Source organism: Oreochromis aureus, linkage group 11 (assembly GCF_013358895.1).
Source record: "Oreochromis aureus strain Israel breed Guangdong linkage group 11, ZZ_aureus, whole genome shotgun sequence".
Lineage (NCBI taxonomy): Eukaryota > Metazoa > Chordata > Actinopteri > Cichliformes > Cichlidae > Oreochromis > Oreochromis aureus.
Genome location: NC_052952.1, coordinates 11,782,941 through 11,809,176, shown reverse-complemented (window position 1 = coordinate 11,809,176; position 26,236 = coordinate 11,782,941). Strand labels below are relative to the sequence as shown.

Sequence of the window (26,236 nt, the reverse complement as noted above, 5' to 3'; positions counted from 1 at the left end):
GCTCCAGTTACAGCAGTGCAAGTAAACAAACAATAAATATAAGAAGAGTAAGAAAATAAATATACACTTTAGGACTAGGGGTAAAGGGATCAATAACAATTTAAAATTTATATTTTATAGTTTGATGATTTAAAGTCTCACACACAACCCGTCGAAAGGGGAGGGGGGCTGGCTGCTTCCAAATAGAGCATATTTCATTCATAATGTTGTAAATCCAAGCCCATTATGTATTCATGATTTGAGTCCTGGGTTGTGCGAAATCCCAGAAATAAACCCCAGACAAAGCGAATCTGTGAACTAAGGTGTAGGTCTGTTAGGTTATGTTGTGATTCTCGGGATGGGGGATGGGTGTTCATACTGGAGTGCAAAATTAAAACCAAGATGGACAAGAAATGTTCAAAGCCATCAGGTCCTCAGTTTAGTAAAAAAGAGAAAAGAAGAGGAGGAGAAACGAGCAAAAGGTACAGGTAAGCAGATGTGTCATTGGATAATGCCAGGTCATGTATCCTGAAACAATCAGAATCAGAATACTTTATTAATCCCTAAGGAAATTATGTGGGTTACAGTTGCTCCAAGAAGAAATGGTAAAAATAGTAACAGTAACAGACTAAACTCCAAACAATACATTATGTTACAGATTTTAATATTAATTAGTCAATTGTTGATTTGTCCTGTTCTCATTGTATGACAAATTATGATGGCTGTTTGGTAGCCATTTGCATACTATGCATACTCTCTGGTGAAATTCAGTATGGTTCCGACAACAGTTTTATGTTAATGTACAATCCTTAATATGTTTTATGCCTGTGTGTGTGTGTGTGTGTGTGTTCGCCCAGGGCGCCAAACAGGCTAGGACCGCCACTGCCGATTACAATGAGAATAAGCAGTCATCAATCATTTACAGGGTTCTCCTTTTATTCTCAGAATCAATAAGGAAAGACACATGGACTGCTCCCGTCCCGTGTGGGAGTGAAGAAAGAGTGAGCTAAAAGTGAATGCAGTCCTTATATAGCGTGTGACAGGTGAGTGCAATTAAGGGCAAGCACCACACCCAATCAAAGGTGAGAGAACTAAACAAGGTGCATCTGGTGAAGTGAGTGGACGTGCTGGGATGTGCTGAAAGGTGAGTCTTTACAACAGATACCGCTCCTGTTGTCAGGCCTGCAGGTTTATTTCTGTGGTGTTCTCTTCTGTCTTGTGGACAAACAGTTTTTTTTTTTCCTTGTACTGGCACATATAATTTGTGGGGCATCTTATTGCGACACCTTATTGTTCTCTCATTTTAGTTAGAGTAATATTTTTAAATGGTTGTACAAAATTAAAAAAACAGCAGGTGTATTGGCTGCATTTTTAGATAAATAGTTGTATATGTTTACAAAATGTGTGCATAAGTTTTCAAAATGTACAATTTATATTTGTATTTCAAGTTATAAAAATAATTTACTCAACATGTCTGTTTTTTTACAGTAAAAAATACGACTAGGATTTTAAGTTTTTTGTGTGATTTCAGATCAGTAATATTAATACAGTATGTCAATGAAAAAAACAACTAAATTCAGACACGTGACGTTGAGCTGAAAAGAATGATACCAAGCAAGGCAAAGAGAAAAAGTTAAAATGAAACAATTTGAAGGTGAAATACAAACGTAAAATCAAAAGGAGTCAAAAACCGCCGCTTATATTTTAGACCTCAGAGGGTTAATCAAACAAATCATGAAAAATTAGGTTTAAATTTTTCTTCATGAGAGTGCAGATTTCTGACATTTTGTGTAATTTAAGCATGTAGCAATTTTATTTTTTTCTAGCAAAAAAAATGTGAAACTTAAGTTAGACATGCGTTTGTAAATGAACCGCCCCATCAGAATCAGAAGACTTTATTTATCCCCAAGGGGCAATTAACAAACAACCGAGCAGCATAACGTTGAAGATAAGGACAATAAGAACAGGCAATAGGAGTGAAATAATAAATACACAGAATATACAGTATATACAGTTTTAAAATTACACAGTTTTAAAATTAAAGTGACTGAAAGGTGAATAAATAACTGTAAGTGACTAAAAGTGAATAAAGTGTCGGTAGTATAAGAAGAGTGTAGTTTATGTTTATGGGTGTGGGAAATGGTCGGCTGGAGTTAAAAAGCAGAGTGGCTTTGGGGGCAAAGGTGGCTCTCCTCCTCTCAGGCCTGCAGGAAATGCAGCGGAGGCGTCGCCCAGAGGGGAGCCATTGAAATGCGGGGTGAAGAATGTGAGAGGGGTAGTTGATGATTTTGGCTGCCTGTCTAAGGGCCTGTTGGCTGAAAACCTGTGCCAAAGTTCTGACATGTTGGCCAATGATTTTAGAGCACACTGATGCAGTGTGCTGCAGTCTGTTCTTGTTCTGAAGGCTGAGGGAGTGAAACAGCAGGTGATGGAGAAGGTCATGATGCTTTTCAAGAAGGCATAGTAAAAAGTCATCATGATGGGTGTTGTGTAGCTTTCTGGATTTTATACTTATTGGTCTACATATTTATTTATTATACAGGGTTATACAGTACATAACATCACGTTTTATGTAACTAAAGGGTTTAAAGGGCTACAGAAAATAATTAAGTTACAGACTATATTTATATGAAAAACGTGTATACTTACTGCATTTGAATCATTTTAACCATATGTAACCACCTGCATATGGCATTGGAAAAAGAGGCTTTAATTTTGCCACCCCATTTGATTTCTTTTCCACCCTAATGGCACCCTAAGAAAATTTCTCAAGATCCGCCCCTGAGTATTTGGAAATGATTTCATATTAAATATTGATGTTAAGAGGCGTAGCTGGCCAAGTGTTTGACTGAGAGTCTGAAGAGGAAAATATTAGACTGGAAATGTTGCAAATGTTGATTTACACTTATTTTAAGTACATTACAATATCATTATGAACAATGTGGTTATATTTTTAATCTCTGAATTCAATTATTTAAAGTTTATGAAGGTTCATAAAGGTTACTGACAACAGTACAGGCTCAGGTATACAGCACCACTGGTTCCTGAAGTAATTTTTTGTGGGGAAAAATTATCCGAGCCCCCCTGGGTCTTTCACACAAATGCACCCTGGTCATAGATGTGTAACACCCAGCTTTGCAGCGTGCCTTTACAAAAAACATGAAAAATTAATTCTAAAGAGCTCACAGAATTAGAGTTTGGTACTGTAAAAGGATACCGCCAATGCAATGAGTCGGTTTCGTGAAATTTCTTCCCATGTAGATAGTATTTGAGTACTTTTATTGTTATTTTCTTTTAGAATGAGGTTCTCTGACATTCATGTTTGACATTGCATAACAGCTGTCTTCTATTCCATTCATCTAACCAAAATTATTTACATGGAAGAAAGTTTTCCATCCAGTAATAAATCTAAACCACATAAGTTTGATGTTGGACTTTTTACTGAGAACTGAACTTTGCTAAAGAAAAAAAGAAGAACGTTCAGTGATTGAAAATGGAAAGTTATCAAATCAAATATGTCAGCAATGTGTCTGTGAGATGGAGACATTCAAAAATGTTTTACACTTTTTGTCCTGAAGATGGCAGCACAGGCTCTGAAAATGACCTCTGATCTGAAATTTCTACTGTTGTTGTGGCATTAAAAAATTAAACACTGGTCACAATTACTTCAAATCACAGTAACTGGTTCTTCCATTTTAGAAAGAACATCTGCTGGTTGGTCATTTTAAATATTAAAGCAACAACTTGAAAGTCTATCCTGTCCTCAGTGGAGGCAAACTAACAACCAAGCTTTGCCTCGACTACACCAAGGAAGAGTTCAGAGCCTCCTGTGGTGCTGTAGACCTGCTCCAGCTGAACAACCCTGGGGAAGTCTTTTCAGAGACTGTCACTCTCCCAGTGATCCCATCGCCACACCCATGACTAGAGCAGAAGTTGAGCCTTAGAGCAAATGAAGACATTTCTAAGAAACACAGTGATTCAGGGGAGACTGAATATGCTAGCCATGCCTCAGTGGAAAGGAGGCTGGTGTAGTGTTGCAGAAACAGCAGTAATGTGAGTATTATTCATTTAGTATGTAGTAAGTATTCATTTAGTATTCAGTATGTATTTCTTCATCTTTCCCACAGCTACACGTGCCACTGATTTACACTAACACACTGACTGGCTCTCACTATTTACTCATCTCTTCTTGTTACGTATTCAGATACCATCTTGACCTGAGCATTATCTCTAGTTTTTGCTATGGCAGAGGGCAGTGAAATAAGGAATGACTGTTATGAACCACATAACAGGAGGGTGCAAAATGCTAGCATGCAGGGCAAACATGGAACATCACAACCAAGTAGCTGGCAGAGTACAGAGGAAAATCTGTGCTGAGTATGGCCAAAGTCAAAATGGAGACACCCCCAAGGGTGCTCAAGAATGACCGAACTAAGATCATGTGGGACTTCCAGATACAGACGGACAAACTGGTGATGGCTAACCAACCAGACATACTAGTGGTGGATTGCACCACTAAAGGTGCACCGTGGGTCGTTAGTGACCTTTTATTGTGATGTTCTAATTTTATTCCAAACCTTATTTTTTCTTTTCTTTTAAAATAGTAAAATTGGATATATCCTTCCTGATATTGACCCCTTGTTCTGTTTATTCTGGGCTCGTTCCTGTAAGATCTTTGGACTGGAAGTTTGTATGAGTAGGATAAAGGCCTTGGCGTGTATTGTGTGTATTGATTACTACACTGATAACATCTTCCCCTCCTAAAACTAATAACTTCTAGAAGCAACTATCACAGCCACTACAGACAGAAGACTGGATTTTATTTGGAGTTAGATTTTGTGGAATTTGCAAAGTAAATTGTCCGCCACAGATTTTTGAATTCGCTTCTGTGTGACTCATTTAAATATTCTCTTTCTCTTTTCCTGTTCTCTTTTACATAACCTGTATAAAACAACTGTGTTAAAACACAGTTTAGTAAATTAAGACGCAAATTTTGTAGTCTGTATTCTGCACATTATAGTTTTAACATGGTGGACATCCGGCACCACACTTTTAAGGATGCTAGAGTAATATTGTTCTAATAAATGCACGGCTTTTCTTTTTCTAGCTCCTTATTACTTCTCCCACCAACCTTTGATTCTGACCTTGATAAAAACATCATCAAGGTTAAGCAAAAAAGAGGTTGGGAAAAAAAGATACATTGGAACACACCCAAGGTAAAGAAGGAAGAGGAAACGGGTGGGAGCACAGCTGAAAATGTAAAAATAAATGGTAAGACTGGAGAAAAGCTCCACCATCTGGCCGAGGTGTTTGCATGTTCTCCCTGTGTTTGCGTGGGTTTTCTCCAGGGTACTCCGGCTTCCTCCTGAAGTCAAACACATGCATTTAGCAGGGTTAGGTTAACTGGTGATTGAAAATGGGCCATTGGTGTGAGTGTGAGAGTGAACAGCTATCAGGAACATCACTGATGAATACTTGATAAAAGAGGAGGAAACGGATCATACCCAAATCTAAATGATATATGTAATGTTTCCAAACTGCTAAAATGTGTATTGTTTGCTGATGATACCACTCTGTATTGCTCAGGTTAAAACCTAGAACAGCCTCTGACTACAGTTCAAAAGGAGTTAAATATATGAAAAAACTGGTTTGATATAAATAAGTTATCGTTAAATATAAACAAAACGAAATTTATTATTTTTGCCACTAGATAAATGAAAAATGTATCTAAAATCAGGGTTAATGGAATTGAAATTGAAAGAGTGTATGAAAATAAACTTCTTGGAGTGATAATTGATGATAAACTTAGCTGGAAGTCTCATATAAACCATGTGAAAACAAAAATGTCAAAACCCATTGCTATTCTCTACAAAACAAAGAATGTCTTGAACAAGAAACCATTACACAAGCATAAACACATTCGACTATCACTAAATCAAATTTAACATGCATACACAAACACGATTTGTAATGACGCAAGTTCAGTTTGCAACAGGGATCATTTGCTCGGTCAGCAGGTGGCGGTATCCTCGTACACTGGGGAGTAAACTGCCATTACACGAAACAGAAGAAGAAGAAACCAGCTGCACATGCGCGGTAGACCCGATTTGTACGGTTCGACTTTGCACATGCGCAGTAAGGATCGGGGAGTCCTGACCCGTAACTTTCTTTTTATTTTTCGTTTTTGTCTACATTATATTGAAATGTTTTATTATTGCAACCATTTTAAGAGATACTTATTAACATCTTCGTAAAATGCTTCAAACGGAAGTAGTGACCTTTCGCACATGCGTGGTACCGATCGGGTTTCCGGTACGGATCGGTTAGTGACAGTCACCACCGATGCATGCTTGATAAAGCAAGCAGAGCAAGAACACATGCGGGAATTTTTTGTGTTCTCGGCTTGATGCGTACTTTGAATTTGAACAGTACTTGGTCTCCGACTGATGACGTATCACGAGTAAACGAGAACGCAAGTATGCACAAGTACCTATATTGAGACAGGCCCATTGTCGAGAGCAGGGGTCACCAACATGGTGCCCTTGGGAACCAGGTCGCCCGCGGGCCTGTTCTAAAGATAGTTCACCATAGACACTTACCAGTAAGCTGCTTTTATTTCTATTTATTGTTGCTATTCTTTTTAAATAACACTTGCATTGGTGTCAATTTGAAAGAGATCTTCTTTTTTCTTTTAAACTTAAAAAAATGTTTCATATTAGATCAGCACTAGCTGGTCTCCATGGAAACATGTCTGAAAAAAGAAAGAAAACATATCATTTTCACAATGAATGGGAGGAAGAGTTCTTTTTTACCACTGTGAACGATTCATGCATGTGTCTCATTTGCTGGGCGACTGTGGCAACGGCAAAGCGGCACAACGTGGAGAGACGTTTCTGAATGTGTCACACAAGCTACCATGCTAACTACCCAAAGGGCAGCACACTGCGAGCGGAAAAGGCCTGCGAGTTAAAGGCAGGTTTGAGCAAACAACAGTCTTTTTTTAAAGGCACAGAGAGACGGTGGTTAGAAAACCTGTGTCTCAAATGTTTCGATACTCCTGACACATACAGGATCACTACAGGTTTTCACTTAGGCAGCAGTTGTCCTTCTCTCCTGGATTGGCTGGAGCTTTCTTTAGGCACCTTCCCAGCTTTGACAAATGTCCAGCTGGAATAATCACATTTACTCAAGGCCTTCTTGATGTGATGTTCTTCTGCTTCCCTGGCCGCTGTGTCTTTGGGGATGGTGTTGGCTCTATGTTGTAGCGCCCTGATGACACCCAGTTTATGCTCCAGTGGATGATGAGAGTCAGACCTTAAATACTGATCCGTATGCGTAGGTTTCCGGTACACATCAGCTTTTAGATGCCCCCCATTACTGTTGTCACCGCTCAGTGACAAAAATACTTATGAGCCCCTGAAATGAGACCCAGGAAGTGGTTAGAGGAAGAGGGTGATAGACTTTCTGAAGCGGTTAGAACAAGACAAGGCTATTGACCGCATCTCATACCACAGGCTGTACCCAGGGGAATGTACACAAAGTCTGTATGGTGTACCGAAGATACATAAATAGGATGCACCTTTAAGACCAATTGTCTGTATGATAACATCTCCAAGTTTCTGGCTTCGATCCTCAACCCATTGGTAGGCGGCTCTGAATATCACATCCAGAACACTTTGGATTTTGTTGAGAAGGTGAGAGATGTCATTATGGAGGCAGATGAAACCATGGTCTCGTACGACGTTACATCTCTCTTCACTTGCATCCCAGTCACGGAAGCATTGGAGATAGTATGTAAGAGATTACAGGATGACACCAACCTCAGCAACAGGACCACTCTCAGCATCGACCAAGTGTGTTTGCTTTTGGAACTGTCTTCATTCCACCTATTTCACATCCAAGGGTCAGTTCTACAGGCAGAAACATAGGTGTGCCATGGGCTCCCCAGTTTCACCCATCGTGGCCAATTTGTATATGGAAGAAGTGGAAAAGAGGGCTTTTCTATTCTACCCTGGAACACCACCAAGTCATTGGTTCAGTTATGTGGATGACACCTGGGTGAAAATCAAATCTCTAAACACAGCGTCTCTGTGGCTTTTAATCCCCAAAACACGCTGCGCCAAAAATTGGTCCACTCCAAGGATCGGGTCCCCTGACACAGAGTAATATAGTGTATGCGGTTAAGTGCCAGGAGGATTGCCAGGACTTATACACCAGGGAAACCAAACAACCTCTGGCGAAGTGGATGGCAGAACACAAAAGAGCTACCTCGTCAGGCCAGGACTCTGCAGTCTATTTACACCTACAGGCCAGTGGACACTCTTTCAATGATGAGGATGAACACATTCTGGACAAGGAGGAACGCTGGTTTGAGCGAGGAGTCAAGGAGGCCATTTACGTGAAAAGGGAAAGACCATCTCTGAATAGAGGAGGGGGCCTAAGGGTACATCTGTCACCAGCTTACAATGCTGTGATTGCAGCCATTCCCCCAACTCTCTGTGAATGGTACTCACGGCCATTGATCAGTGGGTTTTGATAAATGGTCATGAGAATTTGCATAATCATGATTAAGGAACTGACCTCCCAGCCTATTGTTGCTTCAGTGGGCTGGTTTCAGTCATTATGCAAATGTACTGTTTATAAAATTGGGGAAACCTGCAGCTGAGACTGAAGAAGTCACTTGGATGAGTGATGAAACGTTTCTCCCACTGAAAACGCTACATCCAGATGAACAGAATCAACTTTTGGAGATTTACTAACCTGGATGATTGAGATTGCATCAAGACAATATTTATAATTATTTTTATTATACAATTTACATCTGTACATACTTTAAACTTACATCTGTAAGCCTTTTTAAAAAGAAATTTCTCTCCATGTAAAAACTGTGAAGACATTGCAACTATCTGAAGCCTTTTACAGAGCCATTATTATGATTGTGATTATTGTTATGATTATTATTATGTGTTGTCTTGCTGTGCACAACATACAGAATTATACAATGTGTTTAAAGGACCTTGATAGGAACATCACACCACACTGGTGGCTGCCTGTGCTTCCCCTCCAGCCTCCTCCTAGGAGATGCAGCTGTGGCATTGATTTGAAAATCCAACATCACCTCATTCTAAAGTTACCGTGTTCACAAAGTTGGGTCTCCAAATCACCCATCCACCAGGTTGCGTATTGATGTGGTTGAGGTGAAAAAAATGAATTGACAAACATTTGTGCTCCATTTGCAGTTTTATTTTTGCAGCAGGTTCACACATGACAGACACGAGAACATCATGTTTTAATGAAAGAAAAAAATATACAAGTTGAATATAATATATATTTTATAATCTTAAGATTTGTGACAAATACCTAGACTCTAATTATTTTTGTTTCACATAACCATCATATCAAAATAAATACAGCAGGAGTTTGTACTGAATGTAACTTCAGACACAAAGAGGAGGCAGTGAGGACAGATTGTTAAAAAATAAACAATAACATGTTTCTGAGTGTTAATATGAAAGTTCTGCTTAATTTCACCACTGTTTATCTTCCTGCTACACTGAGCCTGAACCCATCACCTTTGATTTAGAGGAAAGTTTCCTAAAACCCAACAAGCCACTACTGACACCTGTCTAACTGAATAAACAAAACCAATCCATGGATCTTCTTACACTGCACAGATGAAATTATATTTATCATAAACAGACTTCTTGTACCACAGATGGTTCCCATTTGTATTCATGGCAGCCCTCGTGCTACAGTCTGCTGTTCTTGTCTCATCTGGAGCCCACTGATCAAAAAATACACACTGATCGTTGACCCAGATCCAGAAGTCGAACCCACAGATGTAGTGAAGACCCAGCCAGACAAAGGGAGTGTCAGCCTTCTGAGCCTCCAACCCAACCCAGCCCTGGGTCTCTTTATCAAGGATGGAAACCAGATCCATGTGTTCCTCTCTGCAGTGGTACAGGGCGTCTTCCCATGTCTTGTTCTCTTTAATCAGTTTAAATGGCTCTAAAAGGAAAAACATCAAAAACATGAAACTTAGAAGCATCAAACCAAACAGTGTTTCTGAGTGTCTAACATGCTGTGTTAATTCAAGCACATAATTCTTACTGTCAACATTTACACATTTATATTGACTCTACTGACTGACCAGTTAACTTAGTGGGTAAGAATGTTTTATTGTACCTTTGTTTCTGCCTTTCATCGTCTCCTCACACAGAATTACAAACCCTGGTGTGTCTTTGTACACAGTTACATAACGCCCCCACTTTGGTTCATTTTCACAGTTAAATGTTTTATTTTCTCCTCTAGTAGTTGTGTTGATTGTTGCACACCTGTAAAAAAAAGACAAAAGGTTGGACAGGTGTACAGAAAGATTGTGTTTCTGTCTCTGTTTGATTAAATCATGCTGTAAACAGTGGAGACAGTCGAACAGCTGGATAATAAATGTGAGCTGCTGTCTGAGAACATTTTAGAAAGAAGGAAAACACCTACAAATAAACAACAAAGGAAAATGACAATAAAAATTTGATATTCTACACATACTTGATTATTATCCAAAACCACATCACATTATATTAGACCTCCTATTTCATTTGATAGAACTGATACAGGGTTATCTGTGTTACTGTATTACTGGGTTTAAAGACATTTAAATGTTCATTATAATTATCTAAAAATATTGGACATGCTGGAGCCTGACTGAGAACAGAAAGATTCAAAGTAAGATGAAGGTATTACTCAGTGGTGTCAGCAGCATTTCTCTCAGATGAGTTCCCGATGAGGATCCGAGCACCACTTAGATCAACATTTGATTGATTTATGTTGTAAATAGTGATGCAGGAAATTTCATATAGACCCAATAAGTCAACTGTCCACCAGCTGATGGGATCATTTAAAGTGTCAGAACATGTCGTATTATCTCCGTCCAAATCTCTGTCAGCAGTGTAGTTGTACCCATTCACATCTGTGTAGACTGAAGACTGAAATGCAACTTTGTCATCCAGTTTGATAGTTTCCCAGCCGGGACTACATCCTGATGATGTAACTGAAAGTAAAGTTTAAAAAACAAAAACAAAAAAGAAACAAGGTCAGTGGTAATAATACTTTAGACCGGGTCTTCTAGTGTTTTTTTTAGGAAAAATCTCTTTTTCACTCCTAAATAATGAATCTGAATTATGACTTCATGATCTGACTGAATGTTGGTGGCAAACATGTTTTGCACACACACACACAAACACACACACACACACACACACACACAGAGATTATTTCCAAGCAGCCTCCCTACATTATAAATATTGAATAAATGCAGTTGATGAATAAAAAATTCATCACAATTAATGAAATTAATAATTTGACTCTCAAAACATCCTGAAGGATGACCCTGTTTAATATAATCCACTCCCACCCACACACCAAAGACTGCAGGTTTATCAAAGCATTTATTTCTAAATCACAGTGATCACGTATCATCAAATATAATTCAATATAAATTTACATTTATATCATACTTCTATACAGATATAGATCTACAGATAAAATTGCTTCAGTCCCACAGATATGACATCTACTGTGATGCACAAATAAATAAAGGGAAAAATAAAATATAAAAACAATTAAGGAGGCATAAAATTAAATACGTTACTTTACAAATAAGTATATTCACAACAGAAGTACCATCGTACTTTTGTTATAACCTGAAGAAACTGATTAGAAATGCACTCTTACCTGGATCCTGTAGAGTTGATCTTCCTGTGAAGTTTCAGAGAACGATGTAAGAATGAGTGAATTACTGCCAGCTCTGATATTGTTGTTTGGTAATACAGCAGAAAGCACAGAATGTAAACCATCCTTCAATACTCAGGCAGAAATGAAACCAGCTTTACTAAAGTCAAATCCTCTTTAAACTAAATGAAACGACTTTTGCTTTATCGAGCAGTTTGGATCAACTCACAGTAAAACTGAACTGTTATATTTGATCTTTTTCATTCTTTATAAGGATCATTGAAACATTGAAAATATACATTTCTCCTGTTTACACTCAGAGTGAGGCTGTTATGTTCAGTAGGCAAAGCATTCCCAGACTTTTACATCTGATTTGCATTGTGAACATACCATGATTGTTACATTCAGCCTTTTCACCCTACATTGTGTGTGCATCCAAGTAGAAGCACGTACAAATACTTTAGCATACAAGGAAATTTATTTAATCGGTGGAGGCTGTGTGAATACAAAGATACTCAGTGATATTTCAACAGGTGGACATTTAGTCAACAACAGCAGACTGTTGCATGAAAAAAAGAGATTATTAATGTTTTTAACTAGCATTTGACCATCAACAGATATATTCTGACACACTGATCAAAGCGAACATCCTGTAACAATCAGTCATTCGTTTAGAAGCTGCTGGAAAAAATTACCCTCACAAGTCCATCATTGTGTCCTACTTTCTGCTCTGCATCTGCATTTAGTCTGGACTTCATGTTTCATGCAGAATTATTTATAGCCAAATTGATCCAAATTTACTGTCTTTGTTCCCAAACATAGTTTTCAGTAATGTGACCAACTCGGCCAATAGTAGACAATCACACTGCAGGACAAAAGTGTTGTTGCTGGATCATCTATCCATGGTGGAAAAACAACGACATCAAGAAGAACTATATTTTCAGCTTTATTTAAATACCTGAAAGTGACGTCTGTCCTAGAGCTCCAGTTCAATGACATCTATGTGTATCTTGTACAGATTCCCTCACCTCTCACTGCAGCCAGGATGAAAGCTTTCTAAGTACAGAAAGCTACATGTATTTTAAAACTAGATGGGTAAATAATGACGCTGAGTGGGAGGTAAAGAACAAGAAATTGTTCATTGCTAAAGCAAAAATAATCGCTACATAGCTAGCTGAAACAAACTACCTACACAACTGAACCCATGTCACATTAATAACTCATATAATGATATGGTGGAGCAATGTCTCACTAAGAACTCCCTCCATGTTCACTGAAACAATCAGCAGGGAGTCGAATTCATCACCAATAACATGAATTTTGTCATTGTAAAGTATGCGACACACGCGGTGATTGTGCTCACAAGTATTTGTATTTATTGATGCTCTGTGCTCACGGGAAACAGTCCGTTCCAGTCCAGCTCTCCCTCCCGCTTGATTCTGCTGTCACTATATAGACAAACGGAAAGAAAACACTGTCAACAAACAAGCACCATTCCTCCCCTGCCGCTGAGCCAGGGACCACTCCCCTGCCACAGTCATGTACAGTCTTGAAGTGTAGTTCTTACTTTGCTCTTTGAACATTAAATACATTTGGTCATTGTGCAACTGGAGCAGAGAACAGAGAAGCTGCTGGGATTTTCAAAGTAAATCAGCATTATGGCTTTCGTGCAAAAGCACAGGAAGCTACATTTCAGACTTTGTACTGGGGTGTTTAATTAAGTACAGTCTGCCGTTAAGATCTGGTTTTGGGTTTTTATGCAGTTTGTAAAGTAAAATAAAAAAAGACTTCTTAATTTACATTTGAGTCACTCGTTTAAATATTCTCTTCCAGTTCTAATTTGTATGACCTGCATAGAACAACTGGGTTAAAAAACATTGTGGTAAGCAAAATGCACATTTTAGTTTCAACACAGTGGACATGTGGCACTGTTAAGGAGACCAGTGCAAGGTTGTGCCATTTCTCAGCACATGGCTCTTCTCTTTTCCAAAGTTCTTATCAGTTTTCCTACCCACCCTTAACCTCAAAAGTCAAGGAAAACAGGTTGGGAAAATGAGATTGAACGTAAATTTGGAATACAACTGAGGTTAAGAGGGAAGAGGAAACAGGTGGGAACAGCTAAAAAGTATAAACATGATGAGGCAGGGGAAGTACACACACCAGGAACAGAAAACAACATTTACTGCAAAAACACAGGAAGACACAACTGAACGCAGAACAAGACTTAACTAAACATTGGAGAGAAAAGAAGGACTAAACAGGGGAACATTACCAATGGAGACTTGATGCAAGGTGAGGATACACTGAGGGGGAAGATAATAGTCAAACCTAGGAAAAAAGAACAGGTCTGATAACGGTAAGTGGGAAAAGTATATGAAATAATGTAAATCAAACTACAGGAGAGGGAGAGTTTAACCTCTTAAGCACCAACACCCCCAGATACGGGGGCAAAAGGGAGGAGATCGCATTTAGGGTTAGGTGTGCGTGCTTGAGGGGTTAATAATTACTTCTAATGCAGTAGTGGTTTATGAAACAGAGTGAAAAAGAAACACTGTGTCCCCGTGGTTCATATTTTGATTTACTGTTTGCATGTGACATACTGAATGGAAAAACAGAGGTTACAGTCACATGCTGTACCTTGTCCTAATGAAGAAAAATGCAAACACTGACCCAGACTCTGTCCTCGCTGAGCTCCGTTGTCACCTCCTGATGTCCCTCAGTCTCTCTGTCCTCCTGCGTGTCCTCTGAGTCACAGCTCTCAAAGGAAAATGAGATCTTAAAAAATATGATTAATGAAAAGCAGTTTCAGACTGAAGCTGACTTGAGCAGCAGGAGGCTGATTAGGTGACAGACTGTCAGAAAAAAGATGTGTGTCAAAAGAAATCAGTTCAGTTACATACACTGCAAAAAACAATTTTCAAGAAAGTAAAGATTTTGCACTCAGTTGCTCACTATTGCACAGGTTACCTGTTGGAAAATCCTGCACAAAAACACAGTTTGTCTTTTAAAAGATATCAGAAACTTCTGGCCTTTTTTTGATGAAATCAATGTTACATTAGTTCAAAACACAGTCGTGGGTGTGGAACCTGATCTCAGTTAGTTTTGTGGCTTTAATGAAGGCTATATTATTAAAACCCTTTAAATGCCTTAATTTCACAGCTCATACCGACTCATTCAGAATAATTATCACTGGTTGAAATTCATGGATTGAATAAAAGGGGCATCGGCTGGTGGTCGTTACTGAACTGTCTCCATTTGAAAACATTAAAAAGACACTTTTTTGCAAATGACCATTTTAACTGAAACATGCAATTTACAGTGTAAAAATGATATATGGAGTTATTCAAAGTCAAGTCAAAGTCAACTTTATTTGTCAATTCTGCCACATGTACAGGACATACAGAGAATAGAAATTTCGTTACTCTCAAACCCAAATGAACATTTAAATATAAGAGAGTGGTTAAAAATGCAAGTAAAATAATTAAAAAGTAAAAATTTAAATAAATACAGTACAATTTTACATATAACAAAAAAAAGCTATACAATATACAATATTCAGGTAAGGGTAAATGACATTGAGTGTAAACCAGGCAAGGTAGTGCAAATAGGCAAATAGTGCAAATGGAGATTTGGTAATGTACGGTAGGAGATAGTGTAACAACAAAGTCTTTATGAGGTAATGGCAGTCCAATGCTCCACAAAGTGACTAATAACTGGTGCAGGCCAGTGAGTGAGTCAGAGAGTGTGTGTGTGTGTGTGTGTGTGTGTGTGTGACAGAGTTCAGTGAGACCGTGGAGGAGAGAGGGGAGAGGGGGCAGAATCGGGAGGGAGTTAAGCTTCCTGACAGCCTGATGGATGAAGCTGTTTTGATGGATGAAGCTATTCAGTGAATTTAAAGGAGACAATCTGAAACACAAACGCAGTCGCTGAACATTTGTAAACTTGACAAACATCCCAACAAAAATAAGCTGAATTGACAAACATTTGTTTTCCAGTTTATGTTTTATTTTTTCAGCAGTTTTAAACATGACAGACACGAGTAAACCAATTCAAAGGTCAACAATCCATTTACAATTAAAGGAAATAATATATATATATAAGTTATTAATTCTAAATTATAGAAAATACTGAATGTTTAATTATTTAAGTGTCATATAATCATCATATCAATGTATCATGAAATACAATCAAAAGTAATATATAATAATAACATATTTCTGAATATTAATAGAAAAGTTCTCCTTAATTTCACCACTGTTTATCTTCCTGCTACACTGAGCCTGAACCCATCACCGTTGATTTATCAGAGGAAAATTTTCTACAACCCAACAAGCCACTACTGACACCTGTCTAACTGAATAAACAAAACAAATCCATGGATCTTCTTACACTGCACAGATGAAATTATATTTATCATAAACAGACTTCTTGTACCACAGATGGTTCCCACCTTTATTCATGGCAGCCCTCGTGCTACAGTCTGCTGTTCTTGTCTCATCTGGAGCCCACTGATCAAAAAATACACACTGATCGTTGACCCAGATCCAGAAGCCGAAGCCACAGATGTATTGAAGGCCCAGCCAGACAAAGGGAGTGTCAGCCTTCTGAGCCTCCAACCCAACCCAGCCCTGGGTCTCTTCATCAAGGATGGAAACCAGATCCATGTGTTCCTCTCTGCAGTGGTACAGGGCGTCTTCCCATGTCTTGTTCTCTTTAATCAGTTTAAATGGCTCTAAAAGGAAAAACATCAAAAACATGAAACTTAGAAGCATCAAACCAAACAGTGTTTCTGAGTGTCTAACATGCTGTGTTAATTCAAGCACATAATTCTTACTGTCAACATTTACACATTTATATTGACTCTACTGACTGACCAGTTAACTTAGTGGGTAAGAATGTTTTATTGTACCTTTTTTTCTGCCTTTCATCGTCACCTCACACAGAATTACAAACCCTGGTGTGTCTTTGTACACAGTTACATAACGCCCCCACTTTGGTTCATTTTCACAGTTAAATGTATTATTTTCTCTACTAGTCTTTGTGTTGATTGTTGCACACCTGTAAAAAAAAGACAAAAGTTTGGACAGATGTACAGAAAGAGTTGTGTTTCTGGCTCTGTTTGATTAAATCATGCTGTAAACAGTGGAGACAGTCGAACAGCTGGATAATAAATGTGAGCTGCTGTCTGAGAACATTTTAGAAAGAAGGAAAACACCTACAAATAAACAACAAAGGAAAATGAGAATAAATAAAGATTTTATATTCTACACATATACTTGATTATTACTCCAAACCACATCACATCATATTAGACCTGTTTTATTTGATAGAACTGATACAGGTTTATCTGTGTTACTGTATTACTGGATTAAAGACATTTAAATATTCATTATAATTATCTAAAAATATTGGACATGCTGGAGCCTGACTGAGAACAGAATGATTCAAAGTAAGATGAAGGTATTACTCAGTGGTGTCAGCAGCATTTCTCTCAGATGAGTTCCCGATGAGGATCCGAGCACCACTTAGATCAATATTTGATTGATTTATGTTGTAAATAGTGATGCAGGAAATTTCATATAGACCCAATAAGTCAACTGTCCACCAGCTGATGTGATCATTTAAATTTTCAGAACATGTCAAATAGTTTCCATCCAAAGCTCTGTCAGCAGTGTATTTGACACCATAATAATTTGTGGCGTCTGAAGACTGAAATGCCACTTTGTCATCCAGTTTGATAGTTTCCCAGCCTGGACTACATCCTGATGATGTAACTGAAAGTAAAGTTTAAAAAAAAATCAAGGTCAGTGGTAATAATACTTCAGGTTGAGGCTTTTGCTGTTTCTTTATCAAAATCTCCTTTTCACTCCTAATGAATCTGAATTATGACTTCATGATCTGACTAAATCTCTTCTGGCAAACATATTTAGCGCGCACACACACACAGATTATTTCCATGCAGCCTCCCTACATTATAAATGTTGAATAGTTATGCAGTTGGTGAAAGAAAATTCATCAAAATTAATGAAATGAATAATTTGACTCTCAAAACATCCTGAAGGATGACCCTGTTTAACATAATCCACTCCCACCCACACACCAAAGACTGCAGGTTTATCAAAGCATTTATTTCTAAATCACAGTGATCACGTATCATAGAATATAATTCAATATAAATTTACATTTATATCATACATTTATACAGATATTAATATAGAGATAAAATTGCTTCAGTCCCACAGATATGATGTCTACTGTGAGGCACAAATAAATAAATTGAAAAATAAAATATAAAAACAATTAAGGAGGCATAAAATTAAATACGTTACTTTACAAATAAGTATATTCACAACAGAAGTACCATCGTACTTTTGTTATAACCTGAAGAAACTGATTAGAAATGCACTCTTACCTGGATCCTGTTGAGTTGATCTTCCTGTGAAGTTTCAGAGAACGATGTAAGAATGAGTGAATTACTGCCAGCTCTGATATTGTTGTTTGGTAATACAGCAGAAAGCACAGAATGTAAACCATCCTTCAATACTCAGGCAGAAATGAAACCAGCTTTACTAAAGTCAAATCCTCTTTAAACTAAATGAAATGACTTTTGCTTTATCGAGCAGTTTGGATCAACTCACAGTAAAACTGAACTGTTATATTTGATCTTTTTCATTCTTTATAACGATCATTGAAACATCACTGTGCCAGGCAGGAACATCAAATGATCCACTTACCAATCAAAGTGATGAACAACAGACTCCACAGCATCTTTACTTTAGACTCTTTGCACAAATGTGTCCTCTAATAAGAGAAAGAAAAGACTTCTACCCTCACTCTGGAGTTTTCTGTAGTCACACTGATGTTGATATGATCCCCTCTCTGAGTCACAGCTGGATTTGTACTTCTGTCACTTCCCTCATAGCTGCCAACATGAAAATATACATTTCTCCTGTTTACATTCAGAGTGAGGCTGTTATGTTCAGTAGGCAAAGCATTCCCAGACTTTTACATCTGATTTGCATTGTGAACATACCATGATTGTTATGATCACCATGTTCAACCAACATTGTGTGTGCATCCAAGTAGCAGCACATGCAAATACTTTAATCGGTGGAGGCTGTGTGAATACAAAGATATTCAGTGATATTTCAACAGGTGGACATTTAGTCAACAACAGCAGACTGTTGCATGAAAAAAAAGAGATTATTAATGTTTTTAACTAGCATTTGACCATCAACAGATATATTCTGACACACTGATCAAAGCGAACATCCTGTAACAATCAATCATTCGTTTAGAAGCTGCTGGAAAAAATTACCCTCACAAGTCCATCATTGTGTCCTACTTTCTGCTCTGCATCTGCATTTAGTCTGGACTTCATGTTTCATGCAGAATTATTTATAGCAAGGTGCTTCTCACACTGCTGAGTATTTGTATACATGTGGAGGGTGGGAATGCATATTTGTGTCTGTGTGTGCCTGTTTCTCTATGTCTATGCGTCAGGTCAGGCCTTAGACTCCACCTCTCTGGGAAAATCTCAGGCCTTCTGATTGCTGTAGTACTGAAGGGGACAGGAAAAAAAAAAAGACAAAGTGCTTCTCACATGTGCACATTTTTTTATCCAAATTTATTGGGTTTTTCCTCCAACATAGTTTTCAGTAATGTGACCAACTTGGCCAATGATGGACAGTCGGTAGTACTGCAGGACAAAAGTGTTGTTGCTGGATCATCTATCCATGGAGAAAAAACAATGACATCAAGAAAAACTATAATTTTCAGGGACTTGTGATTCATCTTCTGCCATATTCAGCTTTATTTAAATAAAGTTCAGTCTGTAGGCTTAATGACGACCACATTCACTGTGCTGCTTGTCTGAACCATCTTCAGCTGGTTCTTCACTTCCTTCCTGTCTGTGTGCACCTTTGTAAACAGTCAACACTGCAGCATGAGGATATTGTGTTTCATGCTGCTGCCCGTCAGTCTCTAACACGCCTGTCAGTAAGATCTTATTCCACCAGCGCTGTCTGAAGCTGTGCAAAGAGACACTGGTCAGGCTCTCCCCATCCTGGTAGTCCTCCCTCATCTTCTCTGGGATCAGGTCCTCTGACATCACCTGGAAGACCAAAGAGAGATAATGTTGGTGTGTAAAAATGAGCCAATTTAACCCAAACTGCCTGGAATTTAAGCCTCCTCAAGCAGGTCTTGTAGTCCAGCTAGACGGCATGTCCCGTCTACCTGCAGAGAGCCAAGTTGCCAGATGGATGCAGTCTAAGTATGTGGTATAAATGGTCTGTGGGCCACTGATGCTCATGCTGTTGTTGGTCCCCCAAGCCAACCGTGTAGAGGAGCAATGATATAATATACAAAGACCTGAAGTGAAACTGAAGTAAAGTCTTAAAAACAATGAACTGTCTACTCCAGGCACTGTCTTTGCTTTTCATGCCATATTTTTTTTTTGTCTTTGAACTTCTCCATATTCCTGTAAATCCACTGTCACCACTTTCTTTAATCAAGCCCGCTTGTCAACCAGTCAACATTCAGCAGAAGCTTATGTTATCCACTTCCACTGACACCCAATCAGGATCTTGACGAACTGCACAGGAGTAAGTCTGGTGTGTGAAAACCCCTCCAACCAGAATCGTGTACGCTGACCCATTTGTAGGACTATAAAAACTGGTTTCAGAGTATGTGTGCAAGAAGGTTTCTCACCTCAGTGAGAGCCTGCAGGGTTTCTTGTTTGGGGTTTAGCCGCTGTAACGCCTCTTCTGTCATCTGTAGGACTCTTTCACTACGCTGAAGCACAAAGGAGGACTGCTGCTGTCGTAGGATTCTCAACAGGAGTCTGTAGGAGGCAGCAAGACCATGTGATTTACCCTTTAGCTTAAAACTTTGTAGAGTACTATTATATCTAATATTATACCCTGTATTATTGTATTATTGGTCTATACTTGGTCTTTTTTATTACTAAACTTGACAGCTGGCACAGACATCATCCAAAAAACTGTGGCTGTGGATAATTAAAGGATCCATACAACACTCTGCACCACTTATTGGACATGTAGCGGAGCAGTTTCTCTAATTCAGTCACCTGTTTCAGCTCCACTTCACACCACAATCACTGCATTTATTTGTTACCGTCTTAAATTTTGGTTTTCATTAATTGAATTCTTTAATTTTTATTTTTTTCCATTTTCTATTTCACTAATGTCATTATTTACTGCAAGTGTCAGATTTGTTTGACCTATTTTGTGTTGTCATATTGTATATATTTTAATTAGTAAGAGTTAAGTCATAATTGTTTTGGCTACTGTAATCCAGCAACTTGCCCACTGTTAGGATAAGAAGAGTATATCTTATTATATTCACACTAGGCCAGGGGTCTCAAACTCACGGCCCGGGGCCACTTGCAGCCCACGTCACCCCTACTTGCAGCCCGTATTTTGACGTAAAGAAATATAATGAAATTTGGCCCTTGAAGTCCTTGAAGGATTTGTCTGTTGTTGAGTGCAATGTTAAAATACGTTCTTTAAAAAGCAAAAAAAATCATTTAATATGAAGGCAATATGAGCAGAGAAGACAAACACGTGTTAGTTCAGTGAGAGTTATTTGTAAAGAAAACAATTTTCAGTAGCAGTCAAAAACTAATGTGTACACTTATGTCACTTACACTTATGCATTTCTATTTTGTTAAATATGAACACAAATATAGCAGAAGTGCTGCCACGTGTCTGGCATGAAAGAGAGTACCAATTTGTTTATGTGGTAGTTCAATGAAAGGCTTCAGTTAGCTTAAAAAAAATTTTTTTAAAAATTGCATTCACATTTGCAGCTTTGTCTTGTTATACAATATTTGAAATAAAAAACAAACAAAACACTACATTTTCAGAAATATTTGTGGGTGTTTGTTTGTTTTTTGTACTACTAAAGTGGTCCTCCAATGAGATGACAGTGCCAGCAGTGGTTTGTTTGAGACCCCTGATCGAGGCTGACGATTTCTTTCAGTGTGATGGCTTTTAAAACAAGTGAGGTTAGGGCACATTACTTCTTTATGTTCAAATGGGTTTTTTTACCTTTTTTAATCTCACAAACTCCAGTCATTCACCAAACATCAGGCCAGCTCGTCTTTCAAGGAAACTTTGACTATTATAATTTGTCTGAATATTTTTAGCTGGCACTTCTGTGAAGCTGGCATGTGTTTTGGTTTATATGAACATACAGAATGTAAATACAGGGGTCAGAGTCACATGCTGTACCTTGTCCTGATGAAACAAGTGCAAGCTTTGAGCCAGACTCTGTCCTCGTTGAGCTCTGCGGTCTCCTCCTGATGCCCCTCTCTGTCCTCCTGCTCATCTGTTGATTTGCAGCTCTCAGAGGAGAAGGATTCTTCAAAAACATAAATACAGCAAAGGAAAAATGTTACATCTTTGATAACCTGCTGTAAAAAAGAGTGCATTTAACATAGTAATACATCAAAAATTTTGACACTTGAAGCAGGAAGTCAAGTAAATACTACCTGTGGTTCTGTTTCTGTCCAGCAGCTGCAAACACATCTGTCCCAGGCTGAACCAGTGCCAGGGGTTAAAGGGCAGCAGGCTACACAGCTGCTGCAGAGACGACATCTTTGATCCTACAGCTCCAAAATGCTCGTAGATGCTGACCTTGGAGAAAAGGTAAACATTAGATTTGTACAAGAATACTGGGAGCAAAACAGTGGAGCTGATTCTTCGATATTTAAATTACTCATTTTGTAATGATTTCTAAAAAAGTAACAATGATAAAATGAAAGAATAATACAATATTAATCACTTCCAAACATTTTTTTTCAATAGGTAGCATTGTTGCTTCACAGCATGAAGGTTGTAGGTTCGAATCTATCATCTAGTCGCGGGTTTTCTGTGTGGAGTTTGCATGTTCTGCCCGTGTCGGGGTGGGTTCTCTCTCAAGCAGTGTTAACTAAACTGGTGAATCTAAATTGCCCATATGTGTGCAGGTGCATAAGTGTGAATGGATGTCTCCCTATGTTAGCCGTGCCACAGACTGGCAAACTGTCCACGCTGTAACCCGCCTCTCGCACTATGGTAGTTAGGATAGGTTCCAGTCCCTCTGCGACTGATGGGTGGATATTCTTTCTCCATATTATTTGTTCTTTTTTCATTATTGCCTTCTGTGCGTGTGTGTGTGTGTGTGTGTGTGTGTGTGTGTGTGTGTGTGTGTGTGTGTGTGTGTGTGTGTTTCAAGCTGACCTTGAGCAGCAGGAGGCTGGTTAGGTGACAGGTGTTGGAGGCGTCTTTGCTCTGTAGAGAGATCATGTACATATTACTACTCAGGTCCAGATTAGAGTTAAACCAGTTCACACTAAATCTGGTCTGCAGGCTTTTAGCCTCTGAGGACAAACTCTGGGTGTGTTTCAATAGTCCATTTTGCTTATTAAGGTCCTAACTGAGAAAAGTGACTCTTCAATCCTTCCTTTATTGCTTCCTGGAACATCCTTTATGAAGGGGAGAAGATGGCATACCATAATTCAGAGCTGCAGACCATCCGACTGTTAATGAAAACAATCGACATTATAAACAAAGTGGTGCAGAACATGGAAATGTTAATTATAACTGCATTTTATACTTCATGAAGAAACAACTCATCAAGAAGTAGTTTTTAATCCAGCTGTGTGATGTTCAGAGTTCAGCTGTGACTTTAACAGGTTGCAGTTAAAATGTAAAACTATATCAGCAGATTATGGCATGAAGGACATGGATTTATATAAGCTCTGTAAAGATTATGAGCTCGTCCTTTGCTGTATTGAAGACTTTAGGATTGTCTTAAATTTATTTTTACTTCAGGTCAGCTGGTATAAGGGAGGGATGGAGGGATGGATGGATGGATGGAGGGATGGATGGATGGAATTTTATTGCAGTCACAGAAATCCTAAAAAAGGGAGAAAGAAGTATGTTCCACTGGATCACAGCTGGTAAATATAAGACAAAAAGATGAGAATTTATTTTATAGGCTATGGGACAGTTTTACTAAGTGGAGCTAATTATTGTGATGCCGCAATTGCAGCGTGACCTACTCACAAGGAACTAAAATTTATTTACAAAGATGCAGTGAGTTCACTTCAGTAAAATCCACCATTCTGCGGAGATTAGTCTCTTTATAATATTACAAACTGTTCCACCATATAAACCTGAAATGTGAGTGGAACAGCTGACGTGTACAATGTGCAGAGAAACACAAAAAATGTGTCCATCCCAGTTACTGTGTGACTGTGCCACGTGTGTAAATGCACCTTTAAAATGTCAAAAGAAGGCCTAGCAGTGCTGCAGATCGTTAGTAAATCTGGCCCTAAATGTTCCTTCTTCTTTATAATTTCCAAAGAGATATTTCTCACAGGCTGTTATCATTTAAATGACAAGCAGAGTGAGGTTAGAACACATTGTGGTGAAATAAGATGCACATTTTGTAGTCGATCTGTATGAGTTAGTTTCAACATCCGTCTAGAGTAAGGTTGTTCCAATTCTCAGCACACAGCTCTTCTCTTTTCCTAAATGCTTTTCAATTATCCTACCCACTTTTCCTTGATCGCAATGTTTTCATCAAAAAAAAGAGGAAGAGAGGTTAGGAAAAGGAGATAGGAGGGTCTTGTGGAACACACCCTCAGTGTTCAGAGTTTATAGTGCAGACAGGGTCACTGTTAAGGAAGACAGATAGATTTTTAAAAAGTAGATAAAAAGTCACAGGATGGTCACATGACAGCTGACAGTATTCACTCTGACTGTTCCTCATGGAAAACCCAGTCAGGTAAAGAATTACCAGTAACTGGGCCAACTCCAGCGCTCTGTCTCTCTGTCCCAGTCTGGTGCAGCATCGGGCCATCCCCTCCATTACATCTCGTCTAATGGTCAGGTTGTTGTCAGCGATCCACTGCAGGCAGTTGCTGTACGCCTCCAAGGCTTTCTGACCCACACACACCAAACAAAGAGAAACCAAACAAGACTTTTAAAGGTTACAAATGTTAAGGTGGAAAAGTGAGAGTGGCAGGAACAACAACAGGAAGAGTCAAACCCTTAAACAGTTTGATTTGGTCCAACCCTTAAACAGCTTCTGTAGGTTTTATTATTTCAAAGTACTGAAACAGAAGTTTCTTCTTAATATTTTAGGAAATCTTTTCCATGTCTGGAAATGTTGCTGCTGTGTAAACCACTGCTGACTACATCTGTGCTCTTTGGCTGTGTGAAATGGAACTATAGAAGCTGCTGTTTTCTGAGGTGACTTACTGGGTAGGAAATATGAAAATGATCTAACTAGTCTTGTTTGTTCATAACTTTACAACAGTCTTACAGAAATATTCAAATACTGATGCTGTTGATAAAGCAACAAAGTGATGGTCATGAATGGACAATTTTTTTTATTGCCTGTTAGTTTGCATCAGCTGTACAGGAGGTTTATCAGCTATACAAATACCTGCTACAATAGGCCTCTTTGTCCCAGTGAAACTAAGCTGGATACTATTTGAGGAAGTGTTTGATGTAAGAGAGCACAGACTAAATTGAATGAGTGACAGTACCTGATAGTTTCCTTGTCTCACAGCCAGGTCACCTCTGAACTTGTAGACTTTCTGCTTCTCCAGAGAATCTTCAGTATCCAGAGCAGCACTGTCACAAAACCACTGCAGAGAGGAACAACTTTACTACACAGCATGAAGCTGTTAGAGGATGCTGCTCAGTCAGTCACTGCCAGAGAAGTACATGTCTCCATTGTTGCCATGATGCAGCAGCTACTCAGCTTCATCTATGTTTAAACGTCAGCATAATAATAATGCAGTTTAACTTACAGCAAGCACCATAAATATCAGTGAGGAGCAATATTAAAAACTTAAAAACTAGGATATCCGATTTATCTGCTTGTTTCTCTCCATGTAAACGAAACATGTGACCGACTCAGCCAATTACAATAACATGGGAGACGTCTGGCCTCTAGAAATGCAACAGGGTACTTATTTGGGCACTTATTTAGAGGCATGAACTTCATTTCCTTTAATTTGTGTGTTTAAAAACTGTCTGTAATCACCAGCCTAATTTGACACAAACGCTTTAAGATGACAAACCATAGTTACAGTTATTCTCCCGTATGAGCTACATGTCAGTTCGTAAACGTTACAACAGAAATTCGCACTTTAGTGTTTTAGCTCCGTGTTTGTTCTTCACATAATGCTCTGTGTTCGTGTTCACCACGAAGGATAATCTAAACAACCTTCATGTCTATCTTTTCACCGTCGTCAAATCTCCGAAAGTGTCGCGCTTCATCTAGTAACGTCTCTGTGTAAGACTCTCACCTCTGGCTCACACAGTTTAGCGCTGTAAGAAGACAGAGACACACACACTCGGTCTCTGACCTCCGAAAACACCGAGTCGTCAAACGTGCTTCCTAATATCTCCATCTGGGGCTAAATACATACAATTTACTCCACAAATACAGCCTGCCCATACAGCAACTACTGTGTGCTTGGTTAAACAGCCCGACGAATTCATTTCCG

General features: G+C 38.6%; 2 protein-coding genes across 4 annotated transcripts; both read right to left on the bottom strand.

Annotated features, from left to right (window-relative positions):
• Positions 1–9,503: 9,503 nt before the first annotated feature.
• LOC116314933 (snaclec agglucetin subunit beta-1-like) lies at positions 9,504–18,970 on the bottom strand. Of its 3 annotated transcripts, none has more exons than XM_039619822.1 (5): positions 18,441–18,970; positions 18,119–18,142; positions 10,936–11,026; positions 10,165–10,313; positions 9,504–9,987 (listed from the first exon to the last, which is right to left on the bottom strand). In XM_039619822.1, the coding sequence occupies exons 1-5, from the start codon at positions 18,472–18,474 to the stop codon at positions 9,641–9,643; spliced, it is 645 nt and encodes a 214-aa protein (XP_039475756.1). In that variant the 5' UTR covers positions 18,475–18,970; the 3' UTR covers positions 9,504–9,640. The 3 variants fall into 3 exon arrangements, with proteins under 3 accessions (XP_039475756.1, XP_039475754.1, XP_039475755.1); XM_039619820.1 differs by lacking the exons at positions 9,504–9,987; positions 10,165–10,313; positions 10,936–11,026 and adding exons at positions 15,952–16,438; positions 16,616–16,764; positions 17,174–17,480; XM_039619821.1 differs by lacking the exons at positions 9,504–9,987; positions 10,165–10,313; positions 10,936–11,026 and adding exons at positions 15,952–16,438; positions 16,616–16,764; positions 17,174–17,468.
• A 344-nt stretch (positions 18,971–19,314) lies between these two features.
• Positions 19,315–26,236, bottom strand: zgc:101716 (uncharacterized protein LOC492784 homolog). Its single transcript, XM_031733131.2, has 8 exons — positions 26,036–26,236; positions 25,268–25,369; positions 24,514–24,657; positions 22,950–23,000; positions 22,220–22,364; positions 21,960–22,089; positions 20,416–20,548; positions 19,315–19,819 (listed from the first exon to the last, which is right to left on the bottom strand). Exons 1-8 carry the CDS (start codon positions 26,138–26,140, stop codon positions 19,547–19,549), a joined length of 1,083 nt encoding a protein of 360 aa, XP_031588991.2. The 5' UTR covers positions 26,141–26,236; the 3' UTR covers positions 19,315–19,546.

What these genes read in the sequence shown, in the direction of transcription:
- zgc:101716 (XM_031733131.2), bottom strand. Translation starts at nt 26,140, where the DNA reads ATGGAGATATTAGGAAGCACGTTTGACGACTCGGTGTTTTCGGAGGTC. An exon ending in TGAGACAAGGAAACTATCAG is followed by an intron (nt 24,658 to 25,267) that starts GTACTGTCACTC and finishes TGTGTGGGTCAG; the next exon opens with AAAGCCTTGGAGGCGTACAG. An exon ending in CCCTGCAGGCTCTCACTGAG is followed by an intron (nt 19,820 to 20,415) that starts GTGAGAAACCTT and finishes TTGGTCTTCCAG; the next exon opens with GTGATGTCAGAGGACCTGAT.
- LOC116314933 (XM_039619820.1), bottom strand. Translation starts at nt 18,474, where the DNA reads ATGCTGTGGAGTCTGTTGTTCATCACTTTGATTG. An exon ending in ATCAACTCAACAGGATCCAG is followed by an intron (nt 17,481 to 18,118) that starts GTAAGAGTGCAT and finishes CTTTACTTTCAG; the next exon opens with TTACATCATCAGGATGTAGT. An exon ending in AATGCTGCTGACACCACTGA is followed by an intron (nt 16,765 to 17,173) that starts GTAATACCTTCA and finishes TTTTTTTTACAG; the next exon opens with GTGTGCAACAATCAACACAA.